Raw genomic sequence first — 18,013 nt, forward strand, 5'->3', positions numbered from 1 at the left:
TGGTACAGTGATCTTCTCCAAGCTCAACTTACGTTCAGGATATCATCAGATCAGAATGGTTGAAGCTGATATTGAGAAAACATCATTCAAGACTCATGAAGGACAATAAAAATTTGTCGTGATGCCTTTTGGATTGAGCAATGCACCTGCTACTCTCCAAGCACTCATGAATGAAATATTCAAACCTTTCCTTCGCAAGTTTGTCTTGGTCTTCTTTGATGATATCCTAGTTTACAACCGATCAGAGGAAGAACATAACTCACATTTAGCAGCGGTTTTACAGAAATTGAGGCAACATCAGTTGTTTGCCAATAGAAAAAAGTGCTCATTTGGCAAATAACAAGTTGAATATCTCGGGCATATTATCTCAGCTGCCGGTGTTGCTACCGATCCTAGTAAAACTGCTGCAATGAAAAATTGGCCAACTCCATGAACAATTAAAGAGTTGAGAAGCTTCTTGGGTTTGACAGTATACTACATAAATTATGTGAAGGGCTATGGCGTGTTGGCGAGACCTCTTACTGATCTGTTGAAGGCGAAGAGTTTTGAATGGTCGAGCAAAGAACAACAAACATTTGAGAGACTCAAGCAGGCAATGATCACAACGCCAGTTTTGTCACTACCAGATCGTTTGTAGTAGAAACTGACGCCTCAGGGTATGGGTTAGGCGCGGTTCTAATGCAAAATCAGAAACCGACTGCATACTTTAGCAAATGTTTGTCAGACCAGGAATAGTTGAAGCCTATCTATGAGCGAGAATTAATGGCTATAGTCATGGCAGTCCAGAAGTGGAAGCACTACTTGATGGGAAAGAGATTTATCATTCATACGGATCAGAAAAGTTTCAAATGCTTGTTGGAACAAAGAGACATTTCATTAGACTACCAAAAGTGGCTAACGAAACTCTTAGGCTATGACTTTGAGATTCTTTACAAGGCCGGGGTGGAGAATAAGGTTGCAGATGGATTATCTAGAGTGATGATAGACAGCCAGGTTAACGCTGAAGGTATGTTATGCGCTTTGACTGTATCGTCTTCTATCCAAATGCAACAGATCTTTGATGAACTTGATTCTGATGAGAAGATCAACAACATGATCAAAGACGTGATGATGGGAAAGTCTGAGAAAGTGGGGGTATTCAGTGGTGTCTGGTAGATTGTTGTATAAGGGTCGTCTGGTACTACCACGAGAGTCTCAGTTCATTCCGCAGATATTGAAGGAATATCATGACGGTATTCTAGGAGGTCATTCAAGCATTTTGAAGACTATTGTGGGAACCAAAATTCGCACTGTCGATTTCCGTTTAAATTAGGAAAGTAGAAGAACCCTAGTTTCCCAGAGGTCCCGGATATCTGCTAATACCACACGCCAAGCAATCAGAACACAAAACGAGAACACTAATAAAATAAAAAATCGAAAAAGAGAGCAAGATAGTTCTTATTCCGAATCTGCGTTTGAGCATTTACAACAAGGTAAGTGCCTGGGCTACGAGAGCTGTCGGCGAGATTCCTAGTTCTAAAACCCTAAGACGGTAAAAACCTAATTGAGTCGCAGCTCGAATAACAAAAACGGGAAATTGCCTAAAATCGCTCTAAGTGCTAAGTTTTCTGTGAAAAAGTTCCCTCAAATGCCTCTCGCCTAGGACTCCTTATATACTAGCTCCAAGGTCGGTTTACGCTTTTCCCCTTCTGCCCTTAAGCCGCCATAGCATAAAAATGGAGATATTCCATTTTTTCCGATCTTCGTATTTATCTTCAAAATTTCGTATTGATCTGCGGAAACTTGACATTTATCTTTCCTTGGAACCAAGCGTAAACCGTCATGTGGCTTATGGGCTGTTGGTTAAGAAATCGTAAGTTGGGCCTCGAGTCATGTCTTAGGTCCCTTTGGGCCGTCTTCTGACTCGAAGCGTTTATTACGACTTCTTTCGATAAAGAACGAACTTTCCGCGGTTTTTACGGTAATGTTTGATCGATAACTTAGAATGGCGAGGAACGTGAAATGGATTCGCTACGGTCTTCGGGAGATAGCATCGAAGGGTAGACGAGAATGCATGGACTAATGTCGTATCGACGTTTCGGAAGAGCTCGGTTGCTACGTAGCGACCGAGCGCTCGATCGCTATGTAGCGACCGAACTTCGGTTCGAGCTCGGTCGCTACGTAGCGACAGAGCGGACGAACGCTCGGTCGCTACGTAGCGACTGAGCTTTGGCTTGAACTCGGTCTCTACGTAGTGACCGAGCGGAGCACGTGTTCGGTCGCTGCGTAGCGACCCTTTTCGAGCTCTTGTCCGATGACTCGCGTTTCCTCCGCAAAGCTTTTCGTAAAGAAGAATCTATTTCGAAAAAGTGTTTGTCGAAGAAGGTTTTTCATTTTCTTCTTCGGGGATTTGAACGTTAACTTCGTCGTAACCATTTTCGTCTTATCTCCCGGGAAGATTTCTGTCCGGCTCTGGGGGGCGATCGGTCTCGAGGATGAGATCTTTCACGGTTATCACTTCCGAGAGTTCTCCGGCTAGTAGCTTCGCGGCCAGCCTTGCTCCCATGACCTTGCAGTTAGTCATGGAGTGTCCTCGGGACTGGTGGAACGCGCAGAAGGTGTTTTCATCATATCCTTGATTGCGAGTCCACGTATTACCCGTGGTTCAGCCCTGGTCCGAGCCGATCGCGTAATTGTGCGCTCCTTGGAGATCTTCCCCCTCGTGATGGACATACTTGTCGTTACGAGGGTTCTTCTTCTTCGTGTTTGGGTCTACATCTTTCGAGGATGATCTCGCCGACTTATGTTTTTGCGATAAGATTTTCGTTTCTTCCTCGATCATGATGTAGTCCATCGCCTTGTGGAGGGCGTCTTGGATCGTCCGCGGTTTTTCGAGGGATATCCATTTTCTGAATTTTGACTTGTACCAGAGCACCTTTCTGAGCGCATCGATGGCCACCTTGTCGCTTATCCCGCTGACCCTGGACATTAACAACTTGAATCAGCTGATGAACTCGCGGAGGGGTTCGTCTTCCCTCTGGGACAGACTCCAGAGATCGACATCGGAAGTTTTTCTATCTATGAACATAGAGTATTGCTTGAGAAATTCCGTTGCAAGTTGTCGAAAACTTCCGATAGAGTTTCGCTTAAGGCGCGCGAACCATTCGAGGGCTGCTCCTTCTAGATTCTCGACGAACAGGCGGCAGTAGCCGGCGTCTCTTTCGCCGTCCTTCAGCCTCGCTCTTCCCATCGTGATGTGGAAAGCCTGAAGGTGCGCTCTCGGATCGGTCGTACCATCATACTTCGGTACTTTGATTTTTCCTGGATCGGATACCCTCGTATCTGAGATGCGAGTGGTGAAAGGGGTCTTCCGAGCCCCTTCCAGCAACCTGTCGATCTCGGGGACTGCGCTGGTAGCGGGATGGATTTGGGATTTTACGGCTCTTACTTCTGCGGCAGTCTTGGTGGTATAGTCGCGAAGATCGCGTATATCCGACGTCTCGCCAGCAGAATTCCGTGCTTGTCGGTGTTTACTGCGAGTGAGCTCGGTTTGCTTTTCAGCCAGCTCTTCTTGTTCATTCCAATAGAGGATTTCCTCCTCTTCTGTCATTGGTTTGTCGAATGGAGAGCTTTCCCGAGTGAATCGGCTTCTGGTCCTCCTTGGATGTCTGTCGACGTCCTCATCAGTATCGTTGGAGACATCGCTAGGATCCAGGTCGACTTGCTCGACTCCGTTGTCCTCCGAAGCCTTCGCGGGAGGCGGAGGGCTTTCAGAGTTTCCCTTTTCGATGGGAGATTTCTCGCTAGGGTTTTGACCCGAAGGTCGTTCCTGCGCGGCTCCAGGCCTGTTGAGTGGGGTTGCAAAGTCGAGTCTTTTCCCGCGGACTTTAGTGGTTCCGCGGGGGCGGATTGCTCGAGTCCTTGCCGTTAAAGTTTTAACTTGTTTGGTCAACGTGCTCACGAGCTTATCCTGTTCTTCCGACCTTTTTTCGTAGGTGGCGAACATATTTTTAAACTCCTCGAGCGCCGCGGCGTTGGCTGGTGCGTTGGCCGCGGATACGTCCGCTGTGGGAGTGTGGGCATCAGTGCCACTGCCTCCGTTAAGAGGAGTCTGCACGTTATCCGTGTCGTCAGTTGACATGTCTGGCTGAGCGTGATGTGGTTGAGAGTTAGATTGACTGTACCCCCCTCCTTCTAGCGCCAAACTGTGAGAACCGAAATTCGCACTGTCGATTTCCGTTTAAATTAGGAAAGTAGGAGAACCCTAGTTTCCCAGAGGTCTCGGATATCTGCTAATACCACACGCCAAGCAATAAGAACACGAAACGAGAACAATAATAAAATAAGAAATCGAAAAAGAGAGCAAGATAGTTCTTATTCCAAATCTGCGTTTGAGTGTTTACAACAAGGTAAGTGCCTGGGCTACGAGAGCTGTCGGCGAGATTCCTAGTTCTAAAACCCTAAGACGGTAAAAACCTAATTGAGTCGCAGCTCGAATAACAAAAACGGGAAATTGCCTAAAATCGCTCTAAGTGCTAAGTTTTATGTGAAAAAGTTCCCTCCCATGCCTCTCGCCTAGGACTCCTTATATACTGGCTCCAAGGTCGGTTTACGCTTTTCACCTTCTGCCCTTAAGCCGCCATAGCATAAAAATGGAGATATTCTATTTTTTTCCGATCTTCGTAATTATCTTCAAAATTTCGTATTTATCCGCGGAAACTTGACATTTATCTTTCCTCGCGAACCAAGCGTAAACCGTCATGTGGCTTACGGGCTGTTGGTTAAGAAATCGTAAGTTGGGCCTCGAGTCATGTCTTAGGTCCCTTTGGGCCGTCTTCTGACTCGAAGCATTTATTACGGCTTCTTTCGATAAAGAACGAACTTTCCGCGGTTTTTACGGTAAAGTTTGATCGATAACTTAGAATGGCGGGGAACGTGAAATGGGTTCGCTACGGTCTTCGGGAGATATCATCAATGGGTAGACGAGAATGCATGGACTAATGTCGTATCGACGTTTTGGAAGAGCTCGGTCGCTACGTAGCGACCGAGCGCTCGATCGCTACGTAGCGACCGAACTTTGGTTCGAGCTTGGTCGCTAATTAACGACCGAGCTTTGGCTCGAACTCGGTCGCTACGTAGCGACCGAGCGGAGCACGTGTTCGGTCGCCGCGTAGCGAACCTTTTCGAGCTTATGTCCGATGACTCGCGTTTCCTCCGCAAAGCTTTTCGTAAAGAAGAATCTATTTCGAAAAAGTGTTTGTCGAAGAAGGTTTTTCGTTTTCTTCTTCGGGGATTTGGACGTTAACTTCGTCGTAACCGTTTTCGACCCCAACAACTATCAAATGGATCCAACAACTATTCTATTGGTCCAAAATGAAAGACGATGTGAAAAAGCATGTTGCGGAGTGCAACATTTGCCAAACTCACAAGTACTCAACGTTGAATCCAGTTGGATTATTATAGCCGAGTCCGCTACCGTCTTCAATTTGGTCTGAAATTTCAATGGATTTCATTGAAGTCCTTCCTAAATCTGAGGGTGTCGACGTGATACTGGTGGTTGCGGATAGACTGAGCAAGTATGCACACTTCTTAAGTCTCAGACACCCTATCACAGCTACAACAATTGCAGAAAAATTTGTCAAAGAGATCGTGAGGCTTCATGGTTACCCCTCTTCGATTATCTCTGACAGAGATAGGAACTTCTTGAGCAAATTTTGGCGCGAGTGCTTCAAATTAACTGGAACAAAATTGAAATTTAGTACAGCTTACCACCCGCAGAGTGATGGCCAGACGGAGGTGCTCAACAGATGCCTTGAATCATATCTGCGATGCGTTACATCAGCTTATCCCAAGCTTTGGCATAAGTATCCGTCATGAGCTGAGTTTTGGTATAATTCTACATACCATACATCGTTGCAGACGACCCCATTCAATATGGTTTATGGCAGAGACCCTCCACAACTAATTTGGTTTGAAGAGGGTTCTACGGGTAACAATGAGTTGGAAGATATGTTGAAGACGAGGGATTCGATTCTCAAGGATGCACGAGCTCATCTATTAAGAGCTCAGGAATAGATGAAAAACAATGTTGATAAAAAATGTCGCGATTTGGTGTTGGTTCTTTGGTGTACCTCAAACTGAGACCTTGTCGGCAATCATCCTTGACCAAGACTTTCTGTCAGAAGCTTGCAGCAAAATACTATGGCCCATTTCCTGTGTTGGAGCAAGTAGGTGAAGTGGCTTATAGGCTACAACTTCCTGCAGAGAGTAGAATCCATCATGTCTTTCATGTTTCCCAGTTGAAACCGGTTTTGGGGGAAGGAGCATGAAGTATCACCATTACCGATAATGCTGGAGGAGTCGGATGAGTTTATCTTAGAGCCAGAACACATACATATCACTCGTTACGATGCTGAAGGTCATCTTGAGGCTGTGGTTCATTGGAAGGGCTTGCCTGACCATGAGGATGCATGGCTTCGGGTGAAAGATATTGCTAGAGAGTACCCATCCTTTGAGCTTGAGGACAAGCTCTCTCTCACCGAAGGGGGTATTGATAAGAGTTGGAGAGTCTACTATAGAAGGAAGAAAAGGAGTAACGAGGCCAATGGAGCTGCGGATCAGCAGGTAGAGTGATCTACGTATCTTGATAAGAAGATCTGATTATAACAGAATCGGTTATGGCCGTTACGAAGTGTAGAGTGAAGTCTCGAGTATAAAGATTGTAGTTGAGTCATTTGTATAGTTTGGCCATTTGGTGAGTTGTAATTGGAAATCTCTTAGGAGGTTTGGGGCTTAGTACTTGTATTGAGTATTAAGAGGATAATAAAGAAGAGTACTTTCAAGTTGCAAAGAGTATTGTTCTTTATCAGTTATATTTTCACAATCCATTTGTTTGTATTTTGTGGTGCTAATTAGTGAATCTGAACTTCTGAAGGTTGGATCGATAGGACTTTGTCCGTGCACAAATCTTATCGAGGAAGATCAACTCAAGTGTATTAAACGCAGATATCACGAAACAGAAAAAGAAACCAAAGGAAGGTGAAAACATTGTGGAGGCGGCTCCAGCCGATATACCAACACTGCTTGAGCTAAAGCGAATTTACTATGAACTAATATGTTTTGGTAAGGCTTTGTTTGGTCTAATACAGAGGCTCTGTATTTGGATATACCTTTATTTATGTGGCTGTGTGATCTTAATATAGTAAACATATTAATTCTTCCGTGTAGGCACTATTCTCACAACAATGAGATATGTCATAGCTACAACATCATACCCTTCAGTTAAGGAAACCCCGGAGCAGATTCCGGTAAGTCTCATATCTCTTGTTTTGATACTCGTTAGTTTATATTCATTCTATAATCAGCTGGAACTAACTTTTCACCTGATCATCATCTCATCATAGGTTCTGAGGAAGATCTGCTGGTTCTTGGTCTTGGCACCACATGATCAGATGCAATCCAGCCTGCTTAATGCAACATTGGAAGACAAGTGCCGGTCCGGATATAAAGGGCTCCTAAAGCGCACTCAAAAAATGTTGCCCTCATATATAATTATTTAAGAGTTATTAACGGGTTCACCTCCTAAGATGAACTTCTAGGTTCACCAACCAATAAAATTTTATTATTTCAAATTCGATATCTTTTAAAAAAAGAAACAAAATATTGTCAAATTATATTATGTTTTAAAATAAAAAAAAGTAAAAAAAAAAGATAATAGTTACAGAAAAAAGAATCTTTTAAAATATATTTCTAACGTCGTCAGCAAAACATTACACTCTAAATCCTAATCCCTAAACCCTAAATCCTAAACCCTAAACCTTTGTATAAACCCTAAACCTTTGGATAAATCTTAAACCCTTGGATAAATCCTAAACTCTAAATAAAAACACTAAAACTCTAAACCCTAAACCCTAAATCCTAAACCCTAAACCCTAAACCATAAACCCTTGAATGTTTTAGTGTTTAGTGATTTTTACCTTTTAATTTTAAAAACATAATATAATTCGACAATATTTTGTTTCCTTTTTTAAAAGATAATATGAAATAACGCAATCCTATTGGTTGGTGAACCTAGAGGTTCACCTAGGAGATGAATCCAAGAATAAGTCATTATTTAATATTTAAAATATGTAATAAAAATCAAAATATTATTAAAAACTATATGTTTCCAAAGAAGAAGAAAACATCAGTATATTATTCATGAAACCACAGAGAGTTTTATGTCTTATGTTTGTTTGTATTTCAAAACTTTCCAGAAAAAAATAGAACTTACGAAAGAAAAGAAAAGAAAAAAAAAATTTACACAGGTAGCAGAGAAAATAAATTTAAGAAGGAGAAGTTTTCTTGCGTGAAACAAAGAGAATATTATATAGACTTCAAGATGCTAGAGTAAAGGAAATAATCAGGTTTGGATTAACTAATCTTATATATTAAAACAGAAGTCACAACATTGATTCATGTGTGATTTTTTTAAAAATAAACCTATTATTCTTATAAAGTCATATTACATTTAATCTCTAATCTTATAATTTAAATTTTGGGCCTACCAAAAATTTTTATTGGGCTATCAATAATTGGATTTAAACAACAGATGATCCATTGGATTTATATATAGTATAAATTAAATATATATAATTTAATGTTGTAATATTATACCTCTATATGTTAATAATTTAAATATTTTTCGATGTTAACTTTTAAAATTATAAAGATTTTTTTTAAATAACAAAAATCATATTATCTAACAATGATTAATCTTTACTGCCTTAAACCAATGAAAACAAATTCTAAACTATATAGTTTATTTTAAAAATTAAACAAAAACTTATTATATATTAAAACAGAAGTCACAACATTGATTCAAGTGTGATTTTTTAAAAAATAGATCTATCTCTATTATTAAAAGAGAAGTACCCATTAAAAAATACCCCTAAGTTTTCTAACTTATTTACACTTCCATGCCACTGAGAATTAAATTAAACTACATATTTTAATGCTTGTCTTTTCCAGTTAAATTAATGAGTTTTTCTTAATCAAATTTAAACTTAATGTCATTAAATAAACCTACCTATTTTAATGCTTGTCTTTTCCAGTTAAATTAATGAGTTTTCCTTAATCAAATTTAAACTTATTGTCATTAAATGAACCTAAAAATACATCATATTTAACGTAGCTTATTACGTACAAGTACGACCCAATACTGAACTTGAATTTTATTTTTACGAAAACATGAATCACTTGACTTATGTAATATTTAAAATATAACAAATGCATATAACCTACCTATACTTTAGTTTGAAATGATCATGTTCAAGTTTTATATAGTCAACTTACATCATGCATCAATCGATCTACAATATTCAAACCACCTATAGTTTTCGTTTTCTTTATAGGATGTATCAACCAACCAATCATCCCATTGATTTTCTAAGCTTTATAAAAAAACAAATCAATAAATACAAACTCAAAATCCAAAATCCAATCAAAACAGAATATCTTCAATGTCGTATCTTTAATGTACCTATTAAATATAGAAACTGTAACCAAAATTACACTAATTATAAGAATAGATTTGATTCCAACCAATTGATCTATTACTTCGGTAATTGATTTGCTTGCAGAAGAGGAAACAATAAATTTAAAATTTATAAGAATATAAAGATATAGAGATTCTAACCAATTGCCTATATTTGCGTATGATTTTCGCATAATAAGCTTCAAATTGAACATTGAAAAAGATAGAGAGATTTTTTTTTAATCTTTTACCGACACAAACTTAAACAAAATGAAGAGTTAAATGTAATTTTTTTTTGTTACACTTCCAGGAAAAAAACGGTTACAACATGAGCTTTCATAATATGGTTTTTTAACATATTAATGTTATGGACATTTAATAATTATCTTGACGAAAAACAAAGACTATAAATAATTTATTATTAATAAAATTATGAAATTGTTTACAATTTGATGACTAATTCATCGCCCTTTTTTATATGTTAAATTTTTCATAGAAGTTTAAAAATCATTTTATTTTCTTTAAACATGTATAACTAATTTAAAATCGTTTATGCCATACTAAGTCATAATATAATATTTCTTCATATTTTACATTAATAACCATTGTTTTTATATATCGTCTACAATTCTCTAATTACGTCTATTTGTTCAATTTTTTATATGATATCGAATATTCATCGTAAATAGATGGTTTAAGATGCCAAAAAATTATTTACTTGGTGAATATAATACATCATATATTACAAATACATTATTTAGTTAAATAAATAACCAAAAACCAAAAATTCAAATCCGCGCTGGCGCGCGGATCAGGGTCTAGCTATTCTTATAAAGTCATATTACATTCAATCTCTAATCTTATAATTTAAATTTTGGGCATACCAAAATTTTTTATTGGGCTATCAATAATTGGATTTAAACAACAGATGATCCATTGGATTTATATATAGTATAAATTAAATAGATATAATTTAATGTCGTAATATCATACCTCTATATGTTAATAATTTAAATATTTGTCGATGTTAACTTTTAAAATTATAAAGATTTTTTTTAAATAACAAAAATCATATGATCTAACAATGATTAATCTTTACTGCCTTAAACCAATGAAAACAAATTCTAAACTATATAGTTTATTTTAAAAATTAAACAAAAACTTATTATATATTAAAACAGAAGTCACAACATTGATTCAAGTGTGATTTTTTAAAAAATAGATCTATTCTTATAAAGTCATGTTACATTTAATCTCTAATCTTATAATTTAAATTTTGGGCCTACCAGAAATTTTTATTGGGCTATCAATAATTGGATTTAAACAACAGATGATCCATTGGATTTATATATAGTATAAATTAAATAAATATAATTTAATATTGTAATATTATACCTCTATATGTTAATAATTTAAATATTTGTCGATGTTAACTTTTAAAATTATAAAAAAAAATTTAAAATAACAAAAATCATATTATCTAACAATGATTCATCTTTAATGCCTTAAACCAATGAAAACAAATTCTAAACTATATAGTTTATTTTAAAAATTAAACAAAAACTAAATGTTTAATTATTTACTCGATAATATAAATCTATGAATCGAAAAGTTTAGTTTTTTAAAAACTTTCTAAATTTGTGAAATGTTACAATATCTTTGGATATGACAATAAAATAGTATTTTACTAATCTTTATATATAAAGTTACGATTTTAATAATGAAATAATAATCCGAAAATATATATATAGAAGAAGATACAAATATATGTGAAAGTTTGAAACAATCTATTCAATGAATAAAATATACCGTAAACTTATTATGTTTTAAAAATTGATAGACACATATATATTATAATATATACAAATTTAGAATTGTAAACAAAATGTTTATATAAAAATAAATGAAACCAAAAATCCGCGCGGTTGCGCGGATCGAGATCTAGTTTGTTTTATAATCTAATCTATTAAAACAGAGTCCTAATTTTTATCTACTTAAAAATGTTGTCATTAATTTTTGGACCTATTCACATCTCACTAAAGATAAATGTAACATCTCTTAACTTTTGGACTTATTTTTATTTCCAATATTTTTGTTAGTAACTACCCTATATCTGCTGAAGTTTATTAGTATACTAATTAAATATAGTAACTACAATTGATATATGTATAAAATATATTTATATTCACAAAACTGCACTTGTGTATCTAGGAATATGCAAGATCGAGAGCTATTTTCTAAACTTTATTGATCTACTATATATACTAATGATCTTATGTTTACGGAGAATGATTAATATGTTTAAAAATATTTATATACACTAAACTGTATTTATATCATAAAGGAATATAACATCACGAAACATCTTTACAAATTATTTATCTATACTATGTTAGTAAGATACTTTCACTTTTTAAAAAATATAAAAGTGTCGATAATGAAAGTTTTAAAAAAAAATATTTACATAATCAAAAAAATACTATAAGTTCTATTTATTTTAGAATCCAATCTACTAATTTAGGGTTCTATTTTTTTATCTACTTACAAATAATCTAGGTTGGACAATTACATTTAACTAGCTTTGCTATTATTTTTACTTATATCTAATTTAATTATTATTAAATATATGTATACCCTAACCTAAAATTAAGGAACGAAATAACTAATCTATTGTTTTTTAAATAATGAATTCAATTTATATTAACACTACTTTTAAGTAAATAATCAATTATATTTTATTTATTAATATAAAAAGAATTATATATACCTACTAACTCATATATACAATTGTACTTTAATTCAAATGCAAGAAACAAATTATTTAAATCTCAGACCAAATACATAATAATATAATTCTTATAGATAGAGTATTAAAATTAGATATATATATATATATATATATATATATATGATAAAATGAATAATAATAGTTATTAATATTTAATGATATGGTGGAACATGTTATTATTGGTATTTTTTTTAGCATAGTTTTACGGGTTGTTCCAACAAACATAAACCATATTTATCAAATATAAAACTAACTGAACCAAACATAAAACATACTTTATGTTAGGCTCGGGCCTTGGGTACAGGTTGGGTATTCGAAATTTCGGTTCAAACTTATATCACATCCTATGTCTCATTCAGGTAAATTTATAAGTACGGATCGGGTTTGGATATAACACACTGGTTTTGCTTCTAATTTGTATCACATCATAAAATTCATAAAGTAACAGATATTTTTCCAATTCAGGTTATATTAGTTCGGTTCGGATATATCTGAAGTTAATTCCAAAATTTTAAAGCAAAACATAAGAAATAAACTTATTTATATAGAATTGGATATTTAAGGTACTTATTGAAAATTTAAATACTAATTTATGATATAATTTCATAATAAATATAGAACTGAATATTTGAAGTATATATTTATGTTTCAAGTATTTATATTTGTGATTAATTTGGACTTTCTTATCGTTTTTTGCATTTTTATGTTTTTTTTTGTTTTTTCGGGTTGCCCGTTCGGGTTCGGCTAATAACACTTCGGGTTCAGATATATGATGTACCATCCCACAAGACCAATTCTGGGATTTCTTACATTTCGTATTGGGTATGGATCGGGTTTTTTTGTTTAAATTCGGTACAGACTTTGGGTTACGGATATTATACTTAGACCTATTTTCAATAAAGAAAAATACGATTATATAAAGTTTTTACCAAAATATTTCCGCGCTTTAGCGCGGGTCAAAATCTAGTAATACATTAAAAGGAAGCTAAACTTCCTAGATAGTTGAGCACGTGTTTAGCTAAGATCGGATATTCTTACGGATTATCAATATGAAAAACGAAAAATAAAGGTGAGAATCGAACCCGGCTTCCCAGGTCAAAAATGCATGCATACAAACCACTAAACCAAAGCATCTATTTTTTGTTTGGCGCCCCAAATAATACATAAACCCCTGTCGCCCAAAGCCTTTGCTTTACAGGCTTTAGCACAGGGCCGGGCCTGCTTATCAGAAATTCCTGATTTCAAGTATTTGCCTTTGTCTTGATATAAGCTTTGTGTTTCCTTACTTCTTCCTTTCTTCTCTGTATTAGATAACTATATTCTGTTGCAGGATGCTTCTAAAACAGATTGTGACAATGGAGGTGATCCAGTGGACGTCTCTATGGAACAAATACAAGGGCGAGTTTGAGAAAGAGGAAAAACATGATTGGGGGCTCTTTAGGTTACAAAGCTTGTGAAGATCTTAAGCTAAGAGCCTTAAGAATAATTGAACACGCAAGGACTCTTTGAACACACAAAGAGGAAAAACATGATTTGAGAAGAGTTGTCACCAAATCCACAAATAAACTATGGTTGATAAAGTTGCACTAAGAGCTTGAGAAAGCCACAAACACCAGTAGAAATAATCTTTTCAGGTTGTTGTCACTGTCCCAAAATTCTTCATTTGAGTTTTTTTGTTTTGTCTTTGTTTTGGCTCACATGCATTAGAATGTTTCTTGTATGTGATCTTTTTTAAGGAAACCTTTAAAAAGTAAACAAAACTCTTCGTCTTTTAGTTGTTTTCTCACTATTATATTTTTCATTTTTTACAACTTAATATTATCCCAAAATATGATAAAATATTGAAAACAAACATGCAAATAAGAAAGCCATAAAAAAATAATAAAGCAAGCAAGCCATAAAAACCTAAACGCTAACTTATTTATAGTAAAAAGAAAAATAAGAAATGAAGCAATTCCATTAGGAGGATGGACTATTATTATAGTTATTATTGTTTGTCTTGTCTTGTGACCATTTTAACTCCTTGAAATAACCGGTTTCACTAGCTGATTCCGGCGGTTGTTGAACTGCTGCTGGAGAAAACAGAGGACGAGAATGAGATGACGATGATGATGTGGATAGCATTGTTGAGTCTCCGGTGTGACCAAAAGGCAACGAAAATGACAATTGATCATATAAATCCATAGATTGTTGTTGATGATGATGCTGAAACTGTTGTTGTTGACGAGCCATCTCTGAGTAACTCATGCTGTACGGTTGCATTAACAGCTGAGAATGAACGATTTGCTCCGAAGCAGGTCTTATGGGCAAAATGGTACTTGTAGAACCCGAGTTCCTTAAATGAGTTGGTCTCTGAACAGCGGTTTGTGGCACAGATTGTGTTGCAGCGGGTCGAACGAGTTTAACGTTTTCAGGGAAGTTGAGTTTGGCTTTGTTGCCTCTAAAACGAAGAGCAGCTTCGTCGTAAGCTCTTGCAGCTGACTCAGCATTGTCGAACGTACCGAGCCAAACTCTAGCCGCTTTGAACGGATCTCGAATCTCTGCCGCCCATTTCCCCCACGGTCTTTGTCTCACACCCCTGTATCTTCTTCGAGGTTGGTCCCCACTAGACGACGACGTTTCGGTAGTACCATTTTCTGTAGTAGTGTATTCATACGTTGGACCTGAACCCCCTGACATGTTGCTCGAAGCTTCTCTCACTGCAAACAAACAAACAAAAATAAACATATAAAATTTCACACTTTTGTTCTGACTCGTTAATTAACTCTATTTAAACAGGACTAAGAAAGAGAAAGCCCTTAAAAAAGAGTGTTATGTGATTATGAGAAAGCGATGAGGCCAAATGGACAAAGAGCAATGAACAAGTAGTGAAAAGAAGCAAGTGGAAAACGACTCGAGGCAAATGGAAGGATAAGGATTCTTTTGGCATATCATCATCTTTTTTTTTTCTTAATTAATATCATGCCTTTTTTTTTTTTATTACAACTCTTTAAGTATATGTCCGAATTATATGTCCGGATAATCAAGTACACTTTTTATATTTTCAACTGTAAGAACATGATTAATGGAGAGTTCTTAGGATGAGGTTCTTAACGGAATATAAGAAACCGTCTCTTAATTTTTAATTAAAAAAACTAAAAAATCGGTTCTTAAATAAGAACACCATCCTAAGAATCATGGTCTAACAGATTTGTTACTATAGTACATCCTTGATCACCAGCTTTTTTTTCTCTTTTTCGTTATTATATTCTATTTTTTTTGTAGTTCAAAAACATTAACACCTTAACATTCGGAAGAAAATATTTATATACGTGCATTGGTTTTTCAATACAAGAAATTTCAAATTGAGATTTTCTCTAGTCTTGTGAAAAACAACTCATTACTTATAACTTTATAACAATCGCATTGGACTTGTATATAGAAAAACATATTAAGTATTATTGATGTTGTTTTTGTATATTGTGTTAGGGCAACTTCTTATGAAAAAAACAAAAAGAGCACTTTAAAAAAAACACTATTTATATTTCTAACTTAGAAAAATGTGATGTGACCCATACACTTGATGCATATAATTTTATACTACATCAAATATCTATATATGTAAAACGTTAATTTGAAAATTTAACAAAATTAAGGAAAACGTTAGTCAATGTTTTAAGTCGACCATTCTTTTTATATGTATTTTTTTTTTTGACAAAGGGCTTTTTATCTTTTTATATGTATTTACACAATAGAAAGATTTATAAGCACAAAAATCTATACTACCATCATTTTTAGCATAGTAGTTTGTATTCATGTCGAAAATATTTCAGTACTAATTCATTAGTGCACGCGTGTGTTATGGATGATATGATTTTTTTTTTTTTAAATCAGCGACATGAAATCACCTTTAGAAGTAGAACTGCCGCTGGAGAAATATTGATCAACCGTCAAAGTATTAGCTGCCTCGACTGCTTTCCCGCCACCGCCATCTTCCTCCACCTCTCTCCTCCTTTTTTGTACGGAGGAGGAAGAGGAATTCGAATTCCCTTCTCCACCGCCACCGCTACCGTCACCGTATTGATGAGTAGTAACATTTCCAGCGACTACATGTGTCAAAGCAGAGACGATTGCAGACATCTCCATCTCACTGTTATAGCTCGTCATAAGAGAAGACGAGGAGTAGGGAGGCGTGAAAGCGTTATCACGGTGGAGGTTGTCGTCTTCCGCGAATAAGTATAGCCATTGGTCGATGTCTGATAACGTCCCATGATCATCTTCTCGAGTGGTAGGCTCGGCTTTCTTACCAACGTTTCCTTCTTGATTTGCCACTTTTATGGTACACATAAAAAAACCCCTCTGATTTTATTCCTCCTCTGAAACTACTTAAAGCTTATAAACCTAGAAATTTAAAAAATATCGTTTTCCTTACTTAAGAGGGAAAGAAAACTCTGTAGATAGAGAAAAAAACAGAGAGGCAGAGAGAAAGAAAGACACAGATGTTTCTTTTTAAGACCGAGAACGAGGTTTAAGCTTCATAGATATACAACTATTTTTGCTTCTGTAATTCTTTTTTATTCCGCCGCCAAATAAAAAGAATTCTCTCTCTGTTTCAGCCGTGTGAATAGAAAACACGCACTTTTATATAAACATAATAAAATAGAGTAAATAACTCATATGTTATAAAGTTGAATTATACTAACACAAGGAAATTTGGTTTTGAAGATTCAGGCCAATATGAACAAATTGTATAAACTGATACTATATTAGTAATGTATCTGGAACTTTTGCAACTTGTGTTGTGGGTGGTATCTAGTTTCATCCACATGCAAGTGAACTATTTAACTGTCATATTCAAAACTTAAACGAGCTTAATAAACTAAAGGAATTAAGAAAAAGGTCATTAATTAGACAAGTTGCCAAGTAAAACCAAAACATATAAACACTGTTAAACAATATTTAGACATTCTGACACCATTCCTTATTAATTAGTACACTCTATGGTTCGGAAATTTTATATGATTACCATGGTAATGAAAAAAAGGAATTGCTGAAAAATAGGTAAACCATTAAATGATATTTTTTTAAAATAAGATATTTGCCTGAACGGTGAGCTTGAAGGTCAAGTTGAGATAACTCAGATAAGAGCCGTGCCGTGCACAAAGCGCGTGTCTCACACGAGTGCGGTGTTGGTTATTGCCGACGTCAAAGGTTCCGTTTGGACGGTTTCGGTGATGAAAGGCCAGCGCACGTGACTTTTATGGGCCTTACAAACGGCCCACTTGTTCCAAAGCTCGTGTTCGTTTTTGTTTAATTATTTTGACCGTTTGACCCAGGAAATATTCTTCGTTTTCGATTTTTCTTGCTCCAGTCAAAATGTTTCTAAAATATTTTCTTCTTTTTTTTAATAAAAAAGTAACTGGATATTTTACTCGTTGTCAACTTATATGGATATCTAAGACGAAATTTAAAAACTGCTGAATAAAAATGACAAGTAAAACTAAATGTCTATGTACGAGATGATAATTATACTTTGTTTCTTATTTCTCGGTCCGAAAATAAAACATGCAACAAAAGCAAAGTGTAAAAGAGATAAAATGGAATGACATTTGAAACGGAACTATATAACATATTCTTGTCTCGATACATATTTTGACCAAGAATGGTTCAGCGATTACTCGTAGGTTCAACTTAGTCTGAACAGGTGATTAACTATTGATATTAATATTATATTAACCTGAGTTTTTTTTATA

At 35.4% G+C, this 18,013-nt stretch overlaps 1 protein-coding gene across 1 annotated transcript; it reads right to left on the bottom strand.

Annotated features, from left to right (window-relative positions):
• Positions 1 to 14,027: 14,027 nt before the first annotated feature.
• LOC106385325 (ethylene-responsive transcription factor ABR1) lies at positions 14,028 to 16,875 on the bottom strand. Its single transcript, XM_013825258.3, has 2 exons — positions 16,169 to 16,875; positions 14,028 to 14,980 (listed from the first exon to the last, which is right to left on the bottom strand). The coding sequence occupies exons 1-2, from the start codon at positions 16,605 to 16,607 to the stop codon at positions 14,241 to 14,243; spliced, it is 1,179 nt and encodes a 392-aa protein (XP_013680712.1). The 5' UTR covers positions 16,608 to 16,875; the 3' UTR covers positions 14,028 to 14,240.
• Between the last annotated feature and the right edge of the window lie 1,138 nt (positions 16,876 to 18,013).

The sequence above is a fragment of the Brassica napus genome, chromosome C3 (genome assembly GCF_020379485.1).
Source record: "Brassica napus cultivar Da-Ae chromosome C3, Da-Ae, whole genome shotgun sequence".
Lineage (NCBI taxonomy): Eukaryota > Viridiplantae > Streptophyta > Magnoliopsida > Brassicales > Brassicaceae > Brassica > Brassica napus.

Excerpts from the sequence above, each read along its gene's own strand:
- LOC106385325 (XM_013825258.3), bottom strand. The coding sequence starts at position 16,607 with ATGTGTACCATAAAAGTGGCAAATCAAGAAGGAAACGTTGGTAAGAAA. Across the intron at positions 14,981-16,168 it reads CGGCAGTTCTACTTCTAAAG|TGAGAGAAGCTTCGAGCAAC; the intron begins GTGATTTCATGT and ends GTTTGTTTGCAG.